This window comes from Rhinopithecus bieti, unplaced genomic scaffold (genome assembly GCF_001698545.2).
Source record: "Rhinopithecus bieti isolate Rb0 unplaced genomic scaffold, ASM169854v2 scaffold_32008, whole genome shotgun sequence".
Taxonomy (NCBI): domain Eukaryota; kingdom Metazoa; phylum Chordata; class Mammalia; order Primates; family Cercopithecidae; genus Rhinopithecus; species Rhinopithecus bieti.
In genome coordinates, this window is record NW_016814433.1 from 44,125 (window position 1) to 61,613 (window position 17,489).

General features: G+C 57.1%; 3 protein-coding genes across 6 annotated transcripts; 2 read left to right on the forward strand and 1 right to left on the reverse strand.

The window, feature by feature from the left end:
• The first annotated feature begins 3,136 nt into the window (after positions 1-3,136).
• Positions 3,137-6,394, forward strand: UBE2M (ubiquitin conjugating enzyme E2 M). The gene is made up of 6 exons (XM_017850506.1): positions 3,137-3,825; positions 4,944-5,038; positions 5,171-5,209; positions 5,311-5,414; positions 5,717-5,780; positions 5,866-6,394. The coding sequence occupies exons 1-6, from the start codon at positions 3,717-3,719 to the stop codon at positions 6,004-6,006; spliced, it is 552 nt and encodes a 183-aa protein (XP_017705995.1). The 5' UTR covers positions 3,137-3,716; the 3' UTR covers positions 6,007-6,394.
• Positions 6,395-6,950: 556 nt separating this feature from the next.
• CHMP2A (charged multivesicular body protein 2A) lies at positions 6,951-10,790 on the forward strand. 4 transcript variants are annotated; one of them, XM_017850502.1, is made up of 6 exons: positions 6,951-7,115; positions 7,861-8,052; positions 9,643-9,822; positions 9,896-10,026; positions 10,373-10,434; positions 10,579-10,790. In XM_017850502.1, exons 2-6 carry the CDS (start codon positions 7,885-7,887, stop codon positions 10,704-10,706), a joined length of 669 nt encoding a protein of 222 aa, XP_017705991.1. In that variant the 5' UTR covers positions 6,951-7,115; positions 7,861-7,884; the 3' UTR covers positions 10,707-10,790. The 4 variants fall into 4 exon arrangements, with proteins under 4 accessions (XP_017705991.1, XP_017705992.1, XP_017705994.1 ...); XM_017850503.1 differs by lacking the exon at positions 6,951-7,115 and adding an exon at positions 7,122-7,330; XM_017850505.1 differs by lacking the exon at positions 6,951-7,115 and adding an exon at positions 7,122-7,297.
• An 831-nt stretch (positions 10,791-11,621) lies between these two features.
• On the reverse strand, positions 11,622-17,483 carry TRIM28 (tripartite motif containing 28). Its single transcript, XM_017850508.1, has 17 exons — positions 17,169-17,483; positions 16,726-16,838; positions 16,367-16,499; positions 14,779-14,914; positions 14,581-14,697; positions 14,389-14,503; positions 14,116-14,262; positions 13,888-14,002; positions 13,700-13,806; positions 13,567-13,603; positions 13,433-13,481; positions 13,101-13,353; positions 12,691-13,010; positions 12,481-12,604; positions 12,306-12,392; positions 12,058-12,195; positions 11,622-11,965 (listed from the first exon to the last, which is right to left on the reverse strand). Exons 2-17 carry the CDS (start codon positions 16,774-16,776, stop codon positions 11,789-11,791), a joined length of 2,106 nt encoding a protein of 701 aa, XP_017705997.1. The 5' UTR covers positions 16,777-16,838; positions 17,169-17,483; the 3' UTR covers positions 11,622-11,788.
• Positions 17,484-17,489: the final 6 nt, after the last annotated feature.

A 17,489-nucleotide genomic window follows, 5' to 3' on the forward strand; every position in this document is an offset into this window, starting at 1 on the left:
CTCCACCTGTGCGTCCTTCACTCCCCACCCTCCAACCCCCACAGTGCTGGGCTGGTGTGCTCCCTCTGCAACCACATGGTTCCTGTGCGAGTTCCCCTCCACAACACCCCTCTTCACCCTGATAGAGGCGGCTCCTAGCATCACCTACCCCGCGTGTGGGACCGCCGCTATACCAAGCTTCCGGTATACACTAAGGGAATGGACCTGCAGCAGGTGGGGCAGAACTGCCCTGGGCAGTCCAGCCTCAGCTCTCCCTGGGCAATGGACCTCGGTTTCCCAAACCCAGAGAGGAAGAAATGTTCTCTGTGAGCATCTACCAGGAGTCCATATGTGTGTAGCATGGTGCCATGCCTGATCAATCAGGGTCAAGAGACAGCACAGCTAACTAGGTGTTAGGTGACTAATGGGGGACTGAGAAGGTTAAGTCAATCTGGCTTAGAAATGGGAAAGTTCCTGCAGGAAGCAGCTAGACCCTTAGGCCTAGAAGAACAAAGGGAAGCATTGCAACTTAGAAGCTCCAGTGTTTCCCATGGAGCTGAAACTCAGGCCTCTGAGAAGGGGGCACTGCTGAGCCCGTCCTGGGGTCTCTTAGCTGGCAGGGAAGCCCTGTGGGCCTGAGGGGGTACTGCTCAGCTGGTCTGCAGGTCTCTATTCTCTGGAGGGTGCCCCAAAGGCCTAGGAGACTCCTGAGGAGGGGGCACTGGTGTGGGTGTCTCCAAGGGGCCCAATGAGCCTGGTTCTGGGAGGTATGTAAAAACTGTTGCTCCTGGAAGGACCTGCTGTTGCCAGGGGGAAGAGATGCTGCTACCCTAGTCTTTTCTCCCTTTCCAACCCCTGTTCTGGCCTGCCCCTAACACAGCTGCAGGTGAAGAGGGGTGTTTGTGGTCTCTGCCCTGTGCAGTGATGCCTAGGTGGGCAGATCTGGAGCCCAGCCCTTCTCTGGCAACGACATCCCATAGGATTTTCCCTTGACACTGAGACCAGGGCCTCCAAGGGTTGGGAGAACACTCAATCCTCAGGGAGGTTACCAGCCTCCTGAGCCCACCAGTCCTCCTTGCTCCAAGTTAGCGCTGATAATTCCCATGATACTACCTCTCCCACCCCAGCTCAGCTGTCCAGTCGTCCTTACCCTAACAGCACCCTACTCCCTGAAGTGGTCATGAGCGGCCAAGGCTTTCTACCTATATCCACCTATCAGTGGGAGTACCCGCTGAAGAGCTGTACTCATGGGGACATTCAGCATCTCACCCTTAATACTAGAGGAACAAAGGGAACCAGTGGGGTCACAGCACTTCGTGCAGCTGGGAGCCAAGGATCCCACTTGGATCTGCCAACCCCCAGGTTTGTGGGTGGTACTGTGCCTAAACTTGATGCCTGAAACCTGCATGCTCCCCTCCACACCCTGTCATGGCTGTCCCCTGGGCCATGGGCCAAGCCAAACCCCAGGAGAGGACACAGACAGGCCAGATTCTCCCTAGCTAACCAAGATCATGCGATCCAGCAGGAGCAAACTGACACCTGGTGATCCAGATTCTGCCTCAGGATGTCTTTGTAAAACTCCTTTACACCTAGGAAACCATTTCCTAGTTTTAAAACTGGAGGATTTTACCTGGAAATTCAGATTTTTCAGGACTTTCCTGTTCTCGTGTTTACAAGCAGCAGGTGATGAGGGTGTAGGACCCTGCAGATGGATCCCCAACCAGTCTGAGAAGCAAAGACTGCAGGCCCTGGGCCAGTTTCCCTGCCCTGTGGTGATCATTCCCATCACTAGAGCTGAAGACTTCTCCCACCCTGGCCCTAGGCACATTGGAAGGATTCAGTCAGGAATAGATCCAGCAGCAAACCAGTGGAAATGCAGCTGAGGTGAAAGTGGACAGACGCTGAGAGCGCAAGTTCAGCATACTGCAGGCTTCAGGGCAGCGTCTCCAGGACAGAGTGCCATTGACTATTTTGCCCTAGCCATCTTCCCCTTCAATCCCATTGTCCAGGTCCTTCACACAGCCCTCTCCCCCACCCCTCCAATGGATGACTTGGGTGCAGGTAACACAGGGTGAAAGGCAGTTTCAAAGAAGGGGTCTGTGTGCAGCAGGGTACAGCTTGAGCCTTAAACCCCACTCAAGGTCTTGCTCTGGGCAGGTGTCAGGCTAGCCTTGGCCTGGGCATTTCCAGTAACAGAGACTTGAGGTTTGTGTGTCCAAGCTTCTTCCGGGGTGCAGCCGGACTTCCCCCTGCTGCTTCAAGTCACCCTAACCCCCAAGACTAGGGGCCTGACCTCGGGGAAGCAGACAAGCCAGCCTTGGCCAGGGGCCACTCCTGGGGGAGGATCTGCAGAATCAGAGGAGTGGAGCCTGGGGGACCCCGCAGGGAAAGGCCACCACACCATGCGCTCCCGGGGCCGGTAGTTTCTGTGGTGACGGCCAGAAGTCGCAGACCCGCAGAGTTCCGTTTCCTCCCGCCCTCCGAGGCACGCGGAGCTGTAATTGGATGGGAAGTTGACCCCGCCTCCATCCCCTTTTCCAGATAGTAGGGGAAGCGCAGAGACTCCAGTGCGTCTCCGCTGGAACTCGGGGCCCATGCCAATAGCGCCCAGGCTCCGCCCGCACGTCACGTTCCGTTCCAAAAGTGTCCACCCCGACAGGTCTTCCCCTACACCACTGTAACCACAGTGCTTACCACTCTCTGGCACAATACATGTTTTGTTAGTTTACCTCAATCAGAATCTCCAGGAACAGGGATCTTTGGGTTTGCGATAGGACAGTGAGGGTGCTCGACCTCGCACCCTCTGGGTAACGCCTCTAGTCTCACTCAGGGTCTTGCCGCGATCACCCTGCCTTGTCTGTGACCTATGGGGTCAAAGGCAGGCCGTGTGGGTGGCGGCAGCAGCGGAGACGCCCCCCCCGCCGCGCTCTGCACATACACAACATACGATGAAGTGACCGCGAGCAAAGCGGCCCAGTCTGCCCCACTAAAAGATGGCGGCTAACCCCGCTTCCTGCCCGGCCCCGCGAGAGTCGCCGGAAGTGACTCGCAGGGCCGCCGAAGCGTCATCTCCATGAACGGAAATACCCGAGTCCAGCCGAAGGAGGCCGAACCCCAAACTCCATCGCTGAGCAACGCGGGTTTGCGGCGGCTGCGCAGGCGCACAACGCAGGCCGGGCGGGAAGGGCCAAAGCGGGCAGGCGGCGGAAATATCCGAAGCCGCGGGGCGCCCGAGGCCGTTGCAGATCTCCGCGCTGAAGCCGCTGCTGCCGCGGAAGACGATCCTCCAATACCCACCCGCCGTCACCGCGGCTGCCGCGTCCTCCTTCCACCCCTAGCCGCAGCCCCTTCGCGGAGGGATCAGCTGAGCGGCAAACGGCACGGTCCGGGCAGCCCCGAGTCCGCAGCTGCAGCGGGGCCTGAGACCAGAGTGGGCGAGGGCAAGGAAGGAGCGGCCCGGGGCAGTGGGGGCGGGGCCGGGCGGGCCCGAGAACAGCCGAATTTGGCCGAGAGCTGCCGAGCGAGCGCGAGGCGCTGGGCCAGGCCGTAGCCGGACTACGGGAGCCGAAGCGGGGCCGCGCGGTGGGCGCGGAGCGGGCGGGCAGGCGGGCGGGTGGCGGCAGCAGCGGAGGAGGCCGCACGGCGGGTCCGAGAGCGGAGCGACGCGGCGGCGGCGGGGGCCGGGTGGCCGGGGTCCCGGGCCCCGCGGCGGCGGCAGCGGCGGCGGCGGCGGCAGGATGATCAAGCTGTTCTCGCTGAAGCAGCAGAAGAAGGAGGAGGAGTCGGCGGGCGGCACCAAGGGCAGCAGCAAGAAGGCGTCGGCGGCGCAGCTGCGGATCCAGAAGGGTAGGGGGTCAGGGGATGGGGTTGGAGCCGGAGGTCGGAGGTCAGGGCCTGAGGCCGGGTGATGTTGAGAGTCAGGAGGGAGTCATGCTGTTGCCGAGGGTCAAAAGTGGAGGGCCCCGAGTGGGGTGGGGGGGGGTCGTAGTTCAGGTCTTGAGGGTTGGGATTATGCAGTCACGGGGTGGGGGTCAGAGATGGGGCCCGGTATGTGGTGGTTTAGGATATTAGGAAGGCCTGGTGTCTGGTACTAGGGACTCGGAATCTCAGAGTCAGGCAGTGGAGTGGAGGAGCTGGGGATTCGAGAGTATGCGGGTTAGACGGGAACTTGGGTTTGGGGTGACAGGCGAAAAAGAGACGGATAGTAGAGGCTAAAGGTTGGGGATATGAGTGGGAGAGGATTTAGTGTATTATGCTGGGGTCTCTGGGAATCTCAGAGTCAGACGGGTAAAGTAGGTTGGAGGATCAGGGACTCATGGGCCTGCCTGAGAGTCACAGCAATTTGGGTTTGGGGTGACAGGTAGAGGAGGGAAGGTTAGTGAGTACCAGGGATTGGAGACAGGGGTGAGGGAAAATTTAGGCTATTGTGCTGTGAACCTCAGAGTCAGAGGAGGTGGGGCAGGGTGGTGGGGGGTGGGGACTTGAGATTGTGGGGGTCAGATGGGAAGCTGGGTCTGAGAGACAGAAGAGGAAGGACAGTGAGGACTGAGGGTTGGTGGGGGTGGGCAGGATTTTTGAGTTTAGGTGAACAGGTAGATACTGGAGAGTGGAGGTCATGGATGGGGAGTCTGGAGTTTAGGGCAGTCAGAGGATGTTTGGGAGTGGGGGCATTTGGGAGCTGTGGATACAGAAGAGTTGGGGGTTACTCTGGGCCAGGAGTTGGGACACGCATACACAACTAAACATGCATGCTTGGGGTATGATGTGTATCCACAAGAGCCAAGCTAGGGAGCAGGGAGAGGGCTGGAGGTGTGGAGCACAGCCCAGGACAGAGGCCTAGGGGTCTAGGAGGAGACCATGGGGGCTCTGCTAACAAACACCTGCCCTAAGTGTCCTGCTGGCTCCCTTTCTCTCTCTCTTCCCCTCCCTCTTTTTGACCCCCACTCTCTGCTGCCCAAACCCAGACATAAACGAGCTGAACCTGCCCAAGACGTGTGATATCAGCTTCTCAGATCCAGACGACCTCCTCAACTTCAAGCTGGTCATCTGTCCTGATGAGGTGAGGGTGCATATGGCTGAATTCCCAGGAGCAGACCAAGGGTGTCCCCACTGAGAGGAGGGAGACGTGTTCTGCCCATCAGGCCCCACAGGATGGAACCCTAAAATTTTCTTCTCCCCCTTTCCCTCCCAGGGCTTCTACAAGAGTGGGAAGTTTGTGTTCAGTTTTAAGGTGAGTCCCAGGCAGGCAGGGATGGCTCCCTGGACTGATGAGGCAGCAGCTGAAGCCCTTCCAGGGACCTACCCATCTCTCCTTTCTTTTCCTGGAGCCAGGTGGGCCAGGGTTACCCACATGATCCCCCCAAGGTGAAGTGTGAGACAATGGTCTATCACCCCAACATTGACCTCGAGGGCAACGTCTGCCTCAACATCCTCAGGTGAAGGCACGAGCCCTCTACTGCCCTCCCCAGCCCTGCCTGCCAGGTCCCCCTCATGGTCTTGTGGGCACTACATCAGACTGTCCCTTCCCACCCCTTTGTTGTCTGTGGTTTCTTCATTTCCCAGTCATCTTCCTCATGGCCTGACCTTGGTTTTCTCCCTGGCCTGGCCTCCACACCCTCCCTCCCAGCCTCTCACATGCTCACTCTCCTATGCCCTGGATCCGACCTGCCCAATACCGGAGGGGCCTGTGGCAGTCTCCCACTCACCAAGCTCTGACCCTGATGCTCTCTGTCCACAGAGAGGACTGGAAGCCAGTCCTTACGATAAACTCCATAATTTATGGCCTGCAGTATCTCTTCTTGGTGAGTAGGAATAGGTGGTTGGGTCTGGGGAGACTGGCCTTCTGTCCCTCTGGCCTGTTGACCCCCCAACCTGTACTGGCCACAGGAGCCCAACCCCGAGGACCCACTGAACAAGGAGGCGGCAGAGGTCCTGCAGAACAACCGGCGGCTGTTTGAGCAGAACGTGCAGCGCTCCATGCGGGGTGGTTACATCGGCTCCACCTACTTCGAGCGCTGCCTGAAATAGGGTTGGCGCATACCCACCCCCGCCACGGCCACAAGCCCTGGCATCCCCTGCAAATATTTATTGGGGGCCATCGGTAGGGGTTTGGGGGGCGGCCCGTGGGGAATTCCCTGCCTTGGCCTTGCCTCCCCTTCCTGCCACTTGCCCCTAGTTATTTTTTTTTTTTTTTTTTTTTTTTTACCACCATGTGATTAAGGTCGGCGCTGCCTCCCCCGACCCACTCAGCGATGGGAAATGAATTGGCTTGTCTAGCCCCCCTGCTGGGTGCTTGTTCAGCCCCCACTCTGGGCTGTGGAGTGGGTGGGCAAGGGGCCTGGGTAGCTGGGCCCAGGCAACCCACCCCTCCACCTCTGGAGGTCGCACCAGGCTATTAAAGGGGAATGTTACTGCATGGCCTCTGCTTCTTACTTCTATGGGGTGGGTGGGGCAGCTGAGGTCCATTAGGGCCTGCAAAGCTGGGGTGGTGGAACGTCTGGTCACAGGTGGCATTGGAGCACCCTACAACAGGCTGCCCAGTGCCTGGGGCAGCTCTCGAGTTGGTGGGGATACCAGGCCTGAGCCTGGGGTTGGTTGGGATGAAGCCTACTCTAGGATGAGAAGCGTAGGCAGGATCCAGTGACCTCTGGGTTCCTGGCCAAGAGGGCAGCACAGTGGAAGAAACAAGCCATCTCTAGCTTTGCCCCTTTCTTGTGTGGGTGGGCCCACCAAGGAGGAGGAGCCTCCTGAGGCTCCTATCTGAGGCCTCCGGCAGAAGTCAGGGTCTCACGGATAAGCTGGGCACTCAAGTGGAGGTTGGGTGGAAAGTGCCCACCCAGGTACTGGCTTGGTTGGGCCACTCGGGCGGGACTCAAACATGGAATACTGACGCGCTAAGGAAACGGGAGCTATTGCGCATGCGCTCGAACGCTGGCCCATTCCAGGGCACGTACGCACGCGCGCTCCTGGTAGCCTCCCAACCTTCCGGGTGCGGGCGGGGCATGATACGTCACGTCGTTTAATCCGGAAACGGCGGCGGAGGCGACTGGATCGAGGGGCCTTGGTAGGTGGGCAAGTCGGGGAACCCAGAAAGAAGCGTGACCCGGAAGCGGAAGCGGGTGCCCGTCCCAGCTCCGGTGAGTGGCCCCTGCTGGACCGCGGATCTCGGGCGGGCGTGCGGGCGGCAGCGTACGAGGCTTTCTACTCGCCCGGGTGTCCGCTGCCTCGCTTCTCCCTGGGACCCTGTCGTCAACATCGACGTCTCCAACACCACCTTGCTTTGGTGCCGGGCCCACTGACTCTCTGTCCTCGGTGTATAGTGCGACCCAACCTCCATCATCCCGTCCTCGGTGTACAGGATGCCCCAACGCTCCCAACCGTCTCCCTCAGCATTCAGGGTTCCCAGATTGTAATGCCTTGTCCTCAGCTTCACAGCCCCACATTCACCTTTCTTGGTTCTTAGGGTCTCCGCCCATCCTGTCCTCCTCTATCAGAACCCCCACAATTGCCCTGTGCTCGGTGCCCACGGTCCCCAAAACACTAGTGCTCCAACTCGCGTCGCCCCCCGCTCTCAGTCGTATCAAGGACTCCAGGGCCTCACCCATGGGTCTGGAGAGAAAAGCTGAATTTGGAAGCCGAAACTTCTGTGGGGGCATGGGGATGGAGGGGCTCGGGCCAGCGCTTGGATAATTTTCAGGTCTACCTGTCCCCCTTATATGTCCCCGGGACAATCCCAGTGCTCTCAGCTGCTCCCTTTTGGCCCCTCATTCCTGTCTCCAGTCTCAGCCCCTTCCCGTTTGGCAAGGCTCCCGTGACCCTGTTCTGCTTCTTGCTCTCCTTCTGGGCCCCCTGCCCTACAACTGGGCCTCACATCTGTCTCAGGCCTGCCAGTGGGCTTCTACCACCATGGACCTGTTGTTCGGGCGCCGGAAGACGCCAGAGGAGCTACTGCGGCAGAACCAGAGGGCCCTGAACCGTGCCATGCGGGAGCTGGACCGCGAGCGACAGAAACTAGAGACCCAGGAGAAGAAAATAATTGCAGACATTAAGAAGATGGCCAAGCAAGGCCAGATGGTGAGTGTGGGTGGTCAGGGGCAGGTTGCTGTCAATCAGGCACGGCTGTAACAGCAGTGAACAAGAGAGACCAGACACCAAACACAGGTGCTTTCAGCAAAATGAGTGGAGTGAAAGGTCAGCAAGGCTTCCCTAGTTTGAGGGTCTGGAAGGCTGCCTCCAAGGAACTGGTATGAGAGCCAAGGCTTGAGCGATGACAGTGAGCCTACAGATCTGGGCAGGGAATGTGTCAAGCAGACAGAGCAGCAAATGTTAAAAGACAGCCTCGACAAAATGGGAGATGACAGGTGAGCTTCAAGAGTTGGGCATGGACCAGACAATTCAGAATTGTGGGCCAAAGTGGGAGCTAAGTTGAAAGGTTAGGGATTACAGGGCTGGGCGCGGTAGCTCACACCTGTAATCCCAGCACTTTGGGAGGCCAAGGTGGTTGGATCACCTGAGGTCAGGACTTCGAGACCAGCCTGACCAACAGGGTGAAACCCCGTCTCTACTAAAAATACAAAAAACTAGCTGGGTGTGGTGGTGCACGCCTGTAATCCCAGCTACCCCAGAGGCTGAGGCAAGACAATCACTTGAACCCAGGAGGCGGAGGTTACAGTGAGCTGAGATCGTGCCACTGCACTCCAGCCTGGGCAACAGAGTGAGACTGTCTCAAAAAAAAAAAAAAAAAGAAAGAAAAAAAGTAACTATAAGGATAAGTTGGCCAGGCATGGTGGCTCACACCTGTAATCCCAGCACTTTGGGAGGCTGAGGTGGATGGATCACCCAAGGTCAGGAGTTCAAGACTAGGCTGGCCAACATAGCAGAAGCCCGCTCTACCAAAAATTAGCCGGACATGGTGGTGCATGCTTGTTATTCCAGCTATTCGAGAGGCTGAGGCAGGAGAATTGCTTGAACCCGGGAGGCATAGGTTTCAGTGAGCCAAGATTGTGCCACAGCACTCCAGCCTAGGCAACAAAGCAAGACTCCATCTCAAAAAAAAAAAAAAAAAACAGGATAAGGATAAGCTACAGCCAAGAGGCTGCCAAAACCAGTAAGGAAACATGAAGAAGGAACACAGCCTTTGATTGGTGAGAGGGTTTTGGCCTGAATAGGTAGGCAGAGAAGACAGCATTTCTTGGGATGGGCAAGAAAGATGTTTGGAGAGGAAATCAAAAGCTGAGCCTCAGGTTTATATGTGATTCTGGATAGTTTGAGGTGTGGGTTTGTATCAAGTGGAAGAAGGGGCAGATTCTTTGGGCTGGGAATAGAAATTGAGCAATGGCTGTTGTAAGTCAAAAGAATGACTGAAAACGTGGAGAGAAAAGGAACCCTAAGGAGTGAGCCTGGGGCCTTTCTTTTACTATTTACGAATCAAGAGAGGTGAGGAGGACCTTACAAAGGAGCCCAGGGAGTTCGTGGCCCAAGAGGCAGAGAAGGGTTAGGTCAGGAGGGAGGGACCAGTGACCACTGGGTTAGCCACAAAGTCTCTGTAAACTTCAAGTGGAATTGCGAATTGGGGTGGTGGGGAGGAACACCTAACTAATGGGGTGTCAAGAAGTATAGGATAATCTCATTCCTGTGTCCTTGATACTCTTGTCTACTCTGCAGGATGCCGTTCGCATCATGGCAAAAGACTTGGTGCGCACCCGGCGCTATGTGCGCAAGTTTGTATTGATGCGGGCCAACATCCAGGCTGTGTCCCTCAAGATTCAGACACTCAAGTCCAACAACTCGATGGCACAAGCCATGAAGGGTGTCACCAAGGCCATGGGCACCATGAACAGACAGGTGCGCTTTTCCCAATCCCCCTTCCCACTCCCACGACCCATGGGGACCACACTCACACTCCTACCACTTCCAGCTGAAGTTGCCCCAGATCCAGAAGATCATGATGGAGTTTGAGCGGCAGGCAGAGATCATGGATATGAAGGAGGAGATGATGAATGATGCCATTGATGATGCCATGGGTGATGAGGAAGATGAAGAGGAGAGGTATGGGGAAACTGGATGGGAGGGTAGAGATGTTTGCCTGGCCCTCATGGAATGCANTGCGCTTTTCCCAATCCCCTTCCCACTCCCACGACCCATGGGGACCACACTCACACTCCTACCACTTCCAGCTGAAGTTGCCCCAGATCCAGAAGATCATGATGGAGTTTGAGCGGCAGGCAGAGATCATGGATATGAAGGAGGAGATGATGAATGATGCCATTGATGATGCCATGGGTGATGAGGAAGATGAAGAGGAGAGGTATGGGGAAACTGGATGGGAGGGTAGAGATGTTTGCCTGGCCCTCATGGAATGCATAGCCCTCATTGAGTTCTCTCTCTTCCCTAGTGATGCTGTTGTGTCCCAGGTCCTGGATGAGCTGGGACTTAGCCTAACAGATGAGCTGTCAAGTGAGTGCTCCAAAACCTGGGCCCCATTTCCCACCCAAGGCCCACCCACAGCCCCAAGCCCTCCCTTTCCCTGCAATACTCCCCTCCACTGCGTTTCCCACTCAGCCTGATTCCCCCCTGCTCAAACCCCCCCTTTCTCTGCAGACCTCCCCTCAACTGGGGGCTCGCTCAGTGTGGCTGCTGGTGGGAAAAAAGCAGAGGCCGCAGCCTCAGCCCTAGCTGATGCTGATGCAGACCTGGAGGAACGGCTCAAGAACCTGCGGAGGGACTGAGTGCCCCCTGCCACTCCAACATAACCAGTGGATGCCCAGGATCTTTTACCCTAACCCCTCTGTAATAAAAGAGATTGGACACTAGTCTCTAGGCCCATGTGACTTTTGGCCTGATGTGGGACCAGGCTGGGGTCCCTGGGAGGACAAGTATCACCTAAGGCAAGAGGCACTTGGTACAAAGCTAAGGGTTAGGGTTTGGGGCAGGGGTGGACAAGCAAAGTCCACCTGGGGTTTTTCAGGGGTTGGGAGCTTGAGGTGAGCTGTGGGCCCTGCTCTATCCCCTCTCCCAAGATACTGGGCTCCCCCAAACACCCTGGTAGGATCTTGAGAGGCCAGTCCTCCATCTCCCAGGCTGTACTGCCCAACACTGTTTGGTCCAGTGATGGTTTAATGACAACATTCGGAGGCCAGTCCAGACCAACCAACAGAGGCAAGGGGGTGGCCTTGAAATTCACACGGGCTCAACTGTAGAGTAACTAAATCATAACACAGGGATGAATGATAATGTTAAGTAGACTCAGCAAAGGGAGACGGAAAAAACCATATTTGGAAGGTCTCAGTTCACTGTGGTACCATCTGAAGATGAGAAACAGCTACAGCACCAAAGTTTACGAAGCATTCAGTAGAGTGGGGCTAACCCTGCCTACACAGGGCTGCAGGTCACACCCACCCAGTATCGCACAGGGTACCCAACAAGCCTCTAGTGTGTACATCCTTTGCCCTGGGTGCCCTCCCCATATCCAGAAAGGGCAAGGAGGCAGCCTTCCCCACTCCCTAGGCATCCATACACATGGGCTTGGGTAGGCTGAGGACAAGACCCCCCTCCCTCGTGCCACCAGTGCTTGATAAGGCTGAAGAGCAGATACAGTCAATAAACCAGGCCCTAGGACCACAGCCCCCCAACTAGCCAAGGCCTGAGGAACTGGTGAAGTTTTTATTAAATCCACAGAAGTAAAAACCATATCGTGAGGAACTGGGGGATGGGGCCACCAGGGAGTGGGAGTCAGGCCACCAGGGGAGTGGGGATGGGGTGACAAGACAGAGAACAGAGCCAGGCTGGGCTGGCCATGGGGGCTCCAGCCTCAGGGGCCATCACCAGGGCCACCAGACAGCTCCTGGGAACTCAGGCCAGCACCAGGCAGGCTCATCGGCGGGGGCTCCACCAGCACAGCAGAGAACTTGGTGTCACCGAAAGCCTCGTTCATGCGCGTCTCGAAGAAGCGCTGCAGGCCGATGATGGACTGCACGTCTGCCTTGTCCTGGACCAAGCAGGAATGCAGTGGATGAATGGGTCCTAGCTCTTTCCTTCACATCTCTCCCTGCCCACAGCCCCTCCGTTCCACTGGCTCACCTCAGTTAACTTGTTGAATTGCTTGAACATGCGGCCCACATCCTGGGCAAACTCCTGTGGGGAGCTGTAGGGAGGTGACAACTTCTCCTGCAGGCGGGCGCGGATCAGGGTCAGATCCAGGGTGCCACCGGGCTGGTCCTGCAGGCAGATCACACATACACACACAAAGACACACATATACATGCATAAGTTGAGGGTGAGACCCGGCAGCCACCACCCCCCCTCCACTTTCCCGTCCTAGGACTCACCAGGGAGAAGGTAGAGTCGGTAGCCAACTGATGCAGGGGGCGGCAGGGTTCATGACAGAAGAGAGCCAGCAGGACACGCTCACATTTCTACAAACAGTGTACCAGATGTCACAGCTCTGGGTAGCACCTATAAAGCCTCTCTGGGCAACCCCACCTAAGTAACCCCAGCCCTCACCCGCTGGTTGGCTGGCGAGAGCTTGGCCACCACACCAGTGCTGTCTGCACCATCCAAGCTGAGGCTGCCATCCTCCTCCTTCAGGTCAGGGAGCACATGGCAGAGTGAGCAGCTCCACTCCTCCCTAGGGTGAAGAGAATAAGGGTCTGCACATGATCCTGTCCAGAGAGCCCAACACCCAGACTAGACCCACACCAGCCTCACACTCACCCTGGTACATCCTGCAGGGCCGGCAGGTGACAGTCCAGGTGGAAACAAAACTCACACTGGTTGCACATGACCAGATCACCTGGCTTCTGGCAGACACGGCAAATGGTGGCACTGTCATCCAGGGTTCCCGGGCCACCACCTGGAGCTGAGGTACCCTCAGGAGCCACCACCTCCAGCCCTGAGCTGGTGCTGCCACTAGGTGAGGCCAGGCGGGGACCCTCAGCACCAGGACCCTCCGCAAGAGCCATAAGCACAGGTTTGGTTTCAGGGCCCTCAGTGGCAGTAGGAGGGGCTCCAATGGCAGCCTCCGTCTCCTCCTCCTGCAAGGTGGTGATGAGGGGTGTTCAACAGGGTCCAGACCTGGACTACAGCCTTCCTCCTACAGCTATAGTTCCTTGGGACAGGCTTACCTTGACAATGGCCATACCAGCCAGGGGTGGGGCACCAGGGGTTCCTGCAGGTGCAGTTCCTGGCTGGCCGGTAGCTGCAGCGGCAGCGCCACGTTCAATAACAATAAGGTTGTAGTCCTCAGTGGTACTGCCTGGGAAGACCTTGAAGACGGGTGGCTGGCTGTCAGCTGTGAGGTCCAGGTCCAGGCGTTCTAGGCTCACTCGTGGCACCTTGCGCATGAGGCCGCTCACCTCGCCCTCACCTGAGCGGGACCTGCAGATGCAGCAACCTGGCATGAGTACACCCCCACCCTCCATCCACCTCCACCCCCCAGGGGAGGTGCCATACTTACCGTTTCACACCTGACACATGGGGCTCTGCACTTGAGTAGGGATCATCTACTTAGAAAATGGAGAAAGAAGACTGGCAGGTTGGGGTAGAAACAGCACTGGGGCCCTTCCCCACCCACTAGGCAGACCCACTCACCTGACCCAAAGCCATAGCCTTCCTGCACCTCCATAGGCTGTGAACAAAGCAGAGCCTTCTGCCTCAGTGGGACAGGAACCCTGTTGGACCCCATTCCCTGCCCACCCCTTCCTGGGTCCTCTCTCCTGCTCACCTGGCTGCTGCCAGAGCCCTGCTTGCTCAGGGGCCCTGGGGCTCTTGGAGGGGCCATGGGTGCAGGGCCTGTTGAGTTAGTGCCAGGACGCTCTGCCACAATCTTGCCTGCACAAAGAAAAGAGAAACATAAGAAGGTACAGCACATGGGGTAATAACAAAGTAGAGGAAGGTAGACCTGGGACCCACCGAAGGCCTCGGCACTCTTGGTCCAGGCATTGAGGTCCCACTGAAACTTCATCTCGCCATGTGGCTCCACGGGATCCACAATCATCTTGAGGGCCCGGTGCAGCTGGAAGTAGATCTGGTTGGGAGTAAAAGGGAAGAAAGAATGAGCACACCAACAACAAATAGGGATTTGAGGTACTGGGAGCCACCTGCCTGGAACCCACCAGCTGGAAGCCCACCAGTACACACCAACTTCTTAGAAAGCAGAAGGGCTGTGTTGTTGTCACTCTCCAGAGCCCAAGAGGCAAAGCGCAGAATGTGCTCCTGGTGCTTCTGGATCTTGGTCATGGTCCAGTGCTGCCGCTCCAGGCGCTCCTGCTGCCCCTCAGTAACCTTCTGCAAATGGAAAATGTATGAGGTAAGCAAAGAAGGCAGAGAACACTAGGATCACTCCTTAACCCGGGAAAGCATCATCAATCAGCAGAGGGGGCTCAGGGACCCTCTCACTGGCACAAGGATTACCTGGGCATCGTTGACCAGCACACGGCCCCGCTTATTCAGTTCCTTCATGATCTGCAGGATGGCCATCTTGACATCCACTTGCACACGCTTCTGTACGTCAGACACCTGGCGAATCCTAGGGAACAGAGCAGGTCAGGCTAGGTAGGGTCTTGCTGCCCTGGGCCACTCCACAGCTCCAGAACCCACACTTACGAGCTGCGAACCTCCTTGGTGCTCTTCTGCAATGTGGCATGTTTGTCCCCAAGGCGCTTCACCAGTGAGGCCAGGAGCTTGCGCTGGTTCCTCACTGCATCCTCTAAGAACTGGTACCTGAGAGCAGACAAATGTGTTCCTGAGCACTAAGCTAGGGAAGGGGTGACACCCACCCAACCACTATGCCTTGGGACTCACTGGTGGTCCTTGTGGGCATTGAGCTGGCAGTCTCGGCAGGTGAGAGTATCACAGCTCTCACAAAACAGCACAAGGGGTTCATGCTTGTGTACGTTGCAATAGACGGTACGTTCACCATCCCGAGACTTGGCAGGCCCTAGGGAGTCGGAATCATAAGGCTGGACCTTGCCCTTCACCACCCCCAACTCAGGAAGCAGACTAAGTTGGGGCCTCATTTCCTGCCTATTCTGTGACACTACGCCATTTATTGGGAAGATGTAGAAGGTGTGGCCAGCGAAGAATACAGGCCTGCAAGCCCAATTCCTTGCTCCCAGAAACCTCTGCCCCAACACAGCTGAGAAACACATCCCTTTCTTCTAGCTCCTAGAGGTGACAACAATGTAAAGGTAAGGATAGCCTCCGGAAAAACAGGACTACCCCCCCCCCACACTGTTCCCTTTACTGACAACTTCTCCAAGTGGACATACTCAGAATTCCGCCTACAAACCACTCTGGACTCCTTTTCTTCTCCTTTCATGGTTAACTTCCTCCCTCTTCCCTGACAAGAGAACACCAGGGTCTCTTACCCAAGAGCCCAGAGAAAACCTCGTAGAGGTTCTCATACTGGGAGAGCTGAAATGTCAAACCAGGACCCTCAGAATGGTGGTCACACCCGCTCTAGAGCAGGAGCTTGGTGCTCAGCATAATTCCACCCCAAAACCAACACATTAATAACCTTCAAAGCCTGCTTCCCCATTAGAAAACCGATTAAGCACAGTGGTCCAACATACCAACCAAATCCAAAATACGTAGCATCAGTGCTCACTGGGGAAACTGACTTCCCCAGTGCCACCCATTCCTGCACCCTGACCTTTGCTTGGGACATCTGGAATGTAGGACACCCTGCAGCCCCCTGCCTATCCCTCCTGGCTCCTCAGGCCCCACAGCCGCCACCTTCCCACTATCTTCCACCAATGCTGGCCTCTGGATGGGAAGAATCACAGTATGGCTACCAAAAGGCCACTCATGGGAGGATTCTGGCCCAAAAACTAGGCTAGACTCAAAAGACTCTCAAGCTCCTTTCCAAATCAAAGCCAGCGTGTGACTGTGAAAAGCTGCAAATGCCAAACCAAACTCTGGGTAAGTCTCTGCCAACTCAAAAGCTAAAACGCTTCCAGAAATCACCATCACTTATAACCCATGGACCCACAAAGTCTCATTTTCCCTAACAGCATCTTATACCAGATGTTTGCCAGGGAACCACAAACCCAGTAGGCCCTTCACACCATGCCTTTCCCTGTTTGCATATTCTGAGCCCTTCAACACCAGGACTGAGAACTCCCTGATAAGCTTCCTCAAACCCTCTGTACCTCCCTGCAGCACATTAAGGTCTCCCCTGTCTCCCCTTCCCCCCCCCCCCCCACCTAAGCCCTAGAGACTACACACCGCAACTCCAGTTTTCCTGCTTTTGGAGTTCTGCCCTCGCGCCCTTCGGGCGGCACCCCCTGGAGAACTCCAGGACCCATCCACCAAATGCAACCAACACTATAAAGGCAACTGAGGGCACATACGGGAGAGCAACTCCAATAGCCCCCTCAACCTCACGTACCAGTAGAGCGCACAGTGTGGTCCTTGGTGTACTTCACCCGCTGGTGCGCCTCTACACAGGTCTCACACAGAGGCTCCGAGCACTCCACACAGTAGCTGGTAGCTGGAGCATTATCCTCACAGCTAGTGCAGCACTGCCAGACAAAGGCAGGGTCAGAGAAAGAAAGACAACTTGCTAGATCCACATCTACACCCCAGAAAATACAACCCAAGATTAAGATTGGTCTCTTGACCCAGCCTAGACAGCCCACCCAGAGCCTTGGGAAAGTCGAGTAACAGCCTGGGAGCTGGTGTCAAGCTCCTCCTGGGTAGATGCCCCCTCCCCAGAAACCTCCCTGTGGTTGCTGAGGTTGGACGCACCTGGTTAGCATCCTGGGCGTCGGTGGCAGCCTTGTTGCCACTATCACGCATGAAATAATTCTCCACGATGTCTTTGGAGAAGCACTGTTGCTTGCACACAGGACAGTCCACCACTTCGAGAGGCAGGGATGTGGGAGACTGTTACAAGTTCCCACCCAAGTTATGGCCCCCCTCATCCCCCTGCTGGGTGGGCCCCCCGACCATTATCCCGCAGCGAGCCAGTCCCTCCCCTCCCCTCCCCGAGTCTTTTCTCCAACTTTAGTCAGATGTCTCATCTCAGCGACCAGCCCAAACCCACGTCCCTATGCACGACCCAGAAAGTACTCCCCGTGCACTGTCCGGGCCCCCATCCTCTTGCCCAGGTGGTATCCTCATCTCTGCACCCAGTCGGAATCAAAGGCAGAGAGTAGGGGGAGGGGTGGCCCCGATCACTTCGTACTTACCGGCGCCGTCGCCCGCAGCCCCGCCGTCCCCGGAGCTGTTGGCGGAGGCGGGCGCCGCGGGCCCTAGGCAGGCACTACAGGCCGAGTGCAAACAGGGCAGCAGGCGGGGCTCCCTCTCGGGTCGCAGGCGCTCTCTGCACACGCCGCAGTGCTCCAGCAGCTCCAGCGCCTCGGCGCCGCCCCCCGCGGGCGACGACACCGAGGCCGAAGCCGAGGCCGAGGCCGCGGTCGAAGAGGCGGTGGAGCGCTTTTCGCTGCCAGCGGAGCTCTCGCCCGGGCCCGGGCTGCCAGAGGCGGCCGAGGCCGCTGCTGCCGAGGCTG

What these genes read in the sequence shown, in the direction of transcription:
- TRIM28 (XM_017850508.1), bottom strand. Translation starts at nt 16,776, where the DNA reads ATGCGTGATAGTGGCAACAAGGCTGCCACCGACGCCCAGGATGCTAAC. An exon ending in AGGCTATGGCTTTGGGTCAG is followed by an intron (nt 13,482 to 13,566) that starts GTGAGTGGGTCT and finishes CCATTTTCTAAG; the next exon opens with TAGATGATCCCTACTCAAGT. An exon ending in TCTCGCCAGCCAACCAGCGG is followed by an intron (nt 12,393 to 12,480) that starts GTGAGGGCTGGG and finishes CACTGTTTGTAG; the next exon opens with AAATGTGAGCGTGTCCTGCT.
- UBE2M (XM_017850506.1), top strand. Translation starts at nt 3,717, where the DNA reads ATGATCAAGCTGTTCTCGCTGAAGCAGCAGAAGAAGGAGGAGGAGTCG. An exon ending in TGGTCATCTGTCCTGATGAG is followed by an intron (nt 5,039 to 5,170) that starts GTGAGGGTGCAT and finishes TTTCCCTCCCAG; the next exon opens with GGCTTCTACAAGAGTGGGAA. An exon ending in GTCTGCCTCAACATCCTCAG is followed by an intron (nt 5,415 to 5,716) that starts GTGAAGGCACGA and finishes CTCTGTCCACAG; the next exon opens with AGAGGACTGGAAGCCAGTCC.
- CHMP2A (XM_017850502.1), top strand. Translation starts at nt 7,885, where the DNA reads ATGGACCTGTTGTTCGGGCGCCGGAAGACGCCAGAGGAGCTACTGCGG. An exon ending in GAGGAAGATGAAGAGGAGAG is followed by an intron (nt 10,027 to 10,372) that starts GTATGGGGAAAC and finishes TCTCTTCCCTAG; the next exon opens with TGATGCTGTTGTGTCCCAGG. An exon ending in CCTAACAGATGAGCTGTCAA is followed by an intron (nt 10,435 to 10,578) that starts GTGAGTGCTCCA and finishes CTTTCTCTGCAG; the next exon opens with ACCTCCCCTCAACTGGGGGC.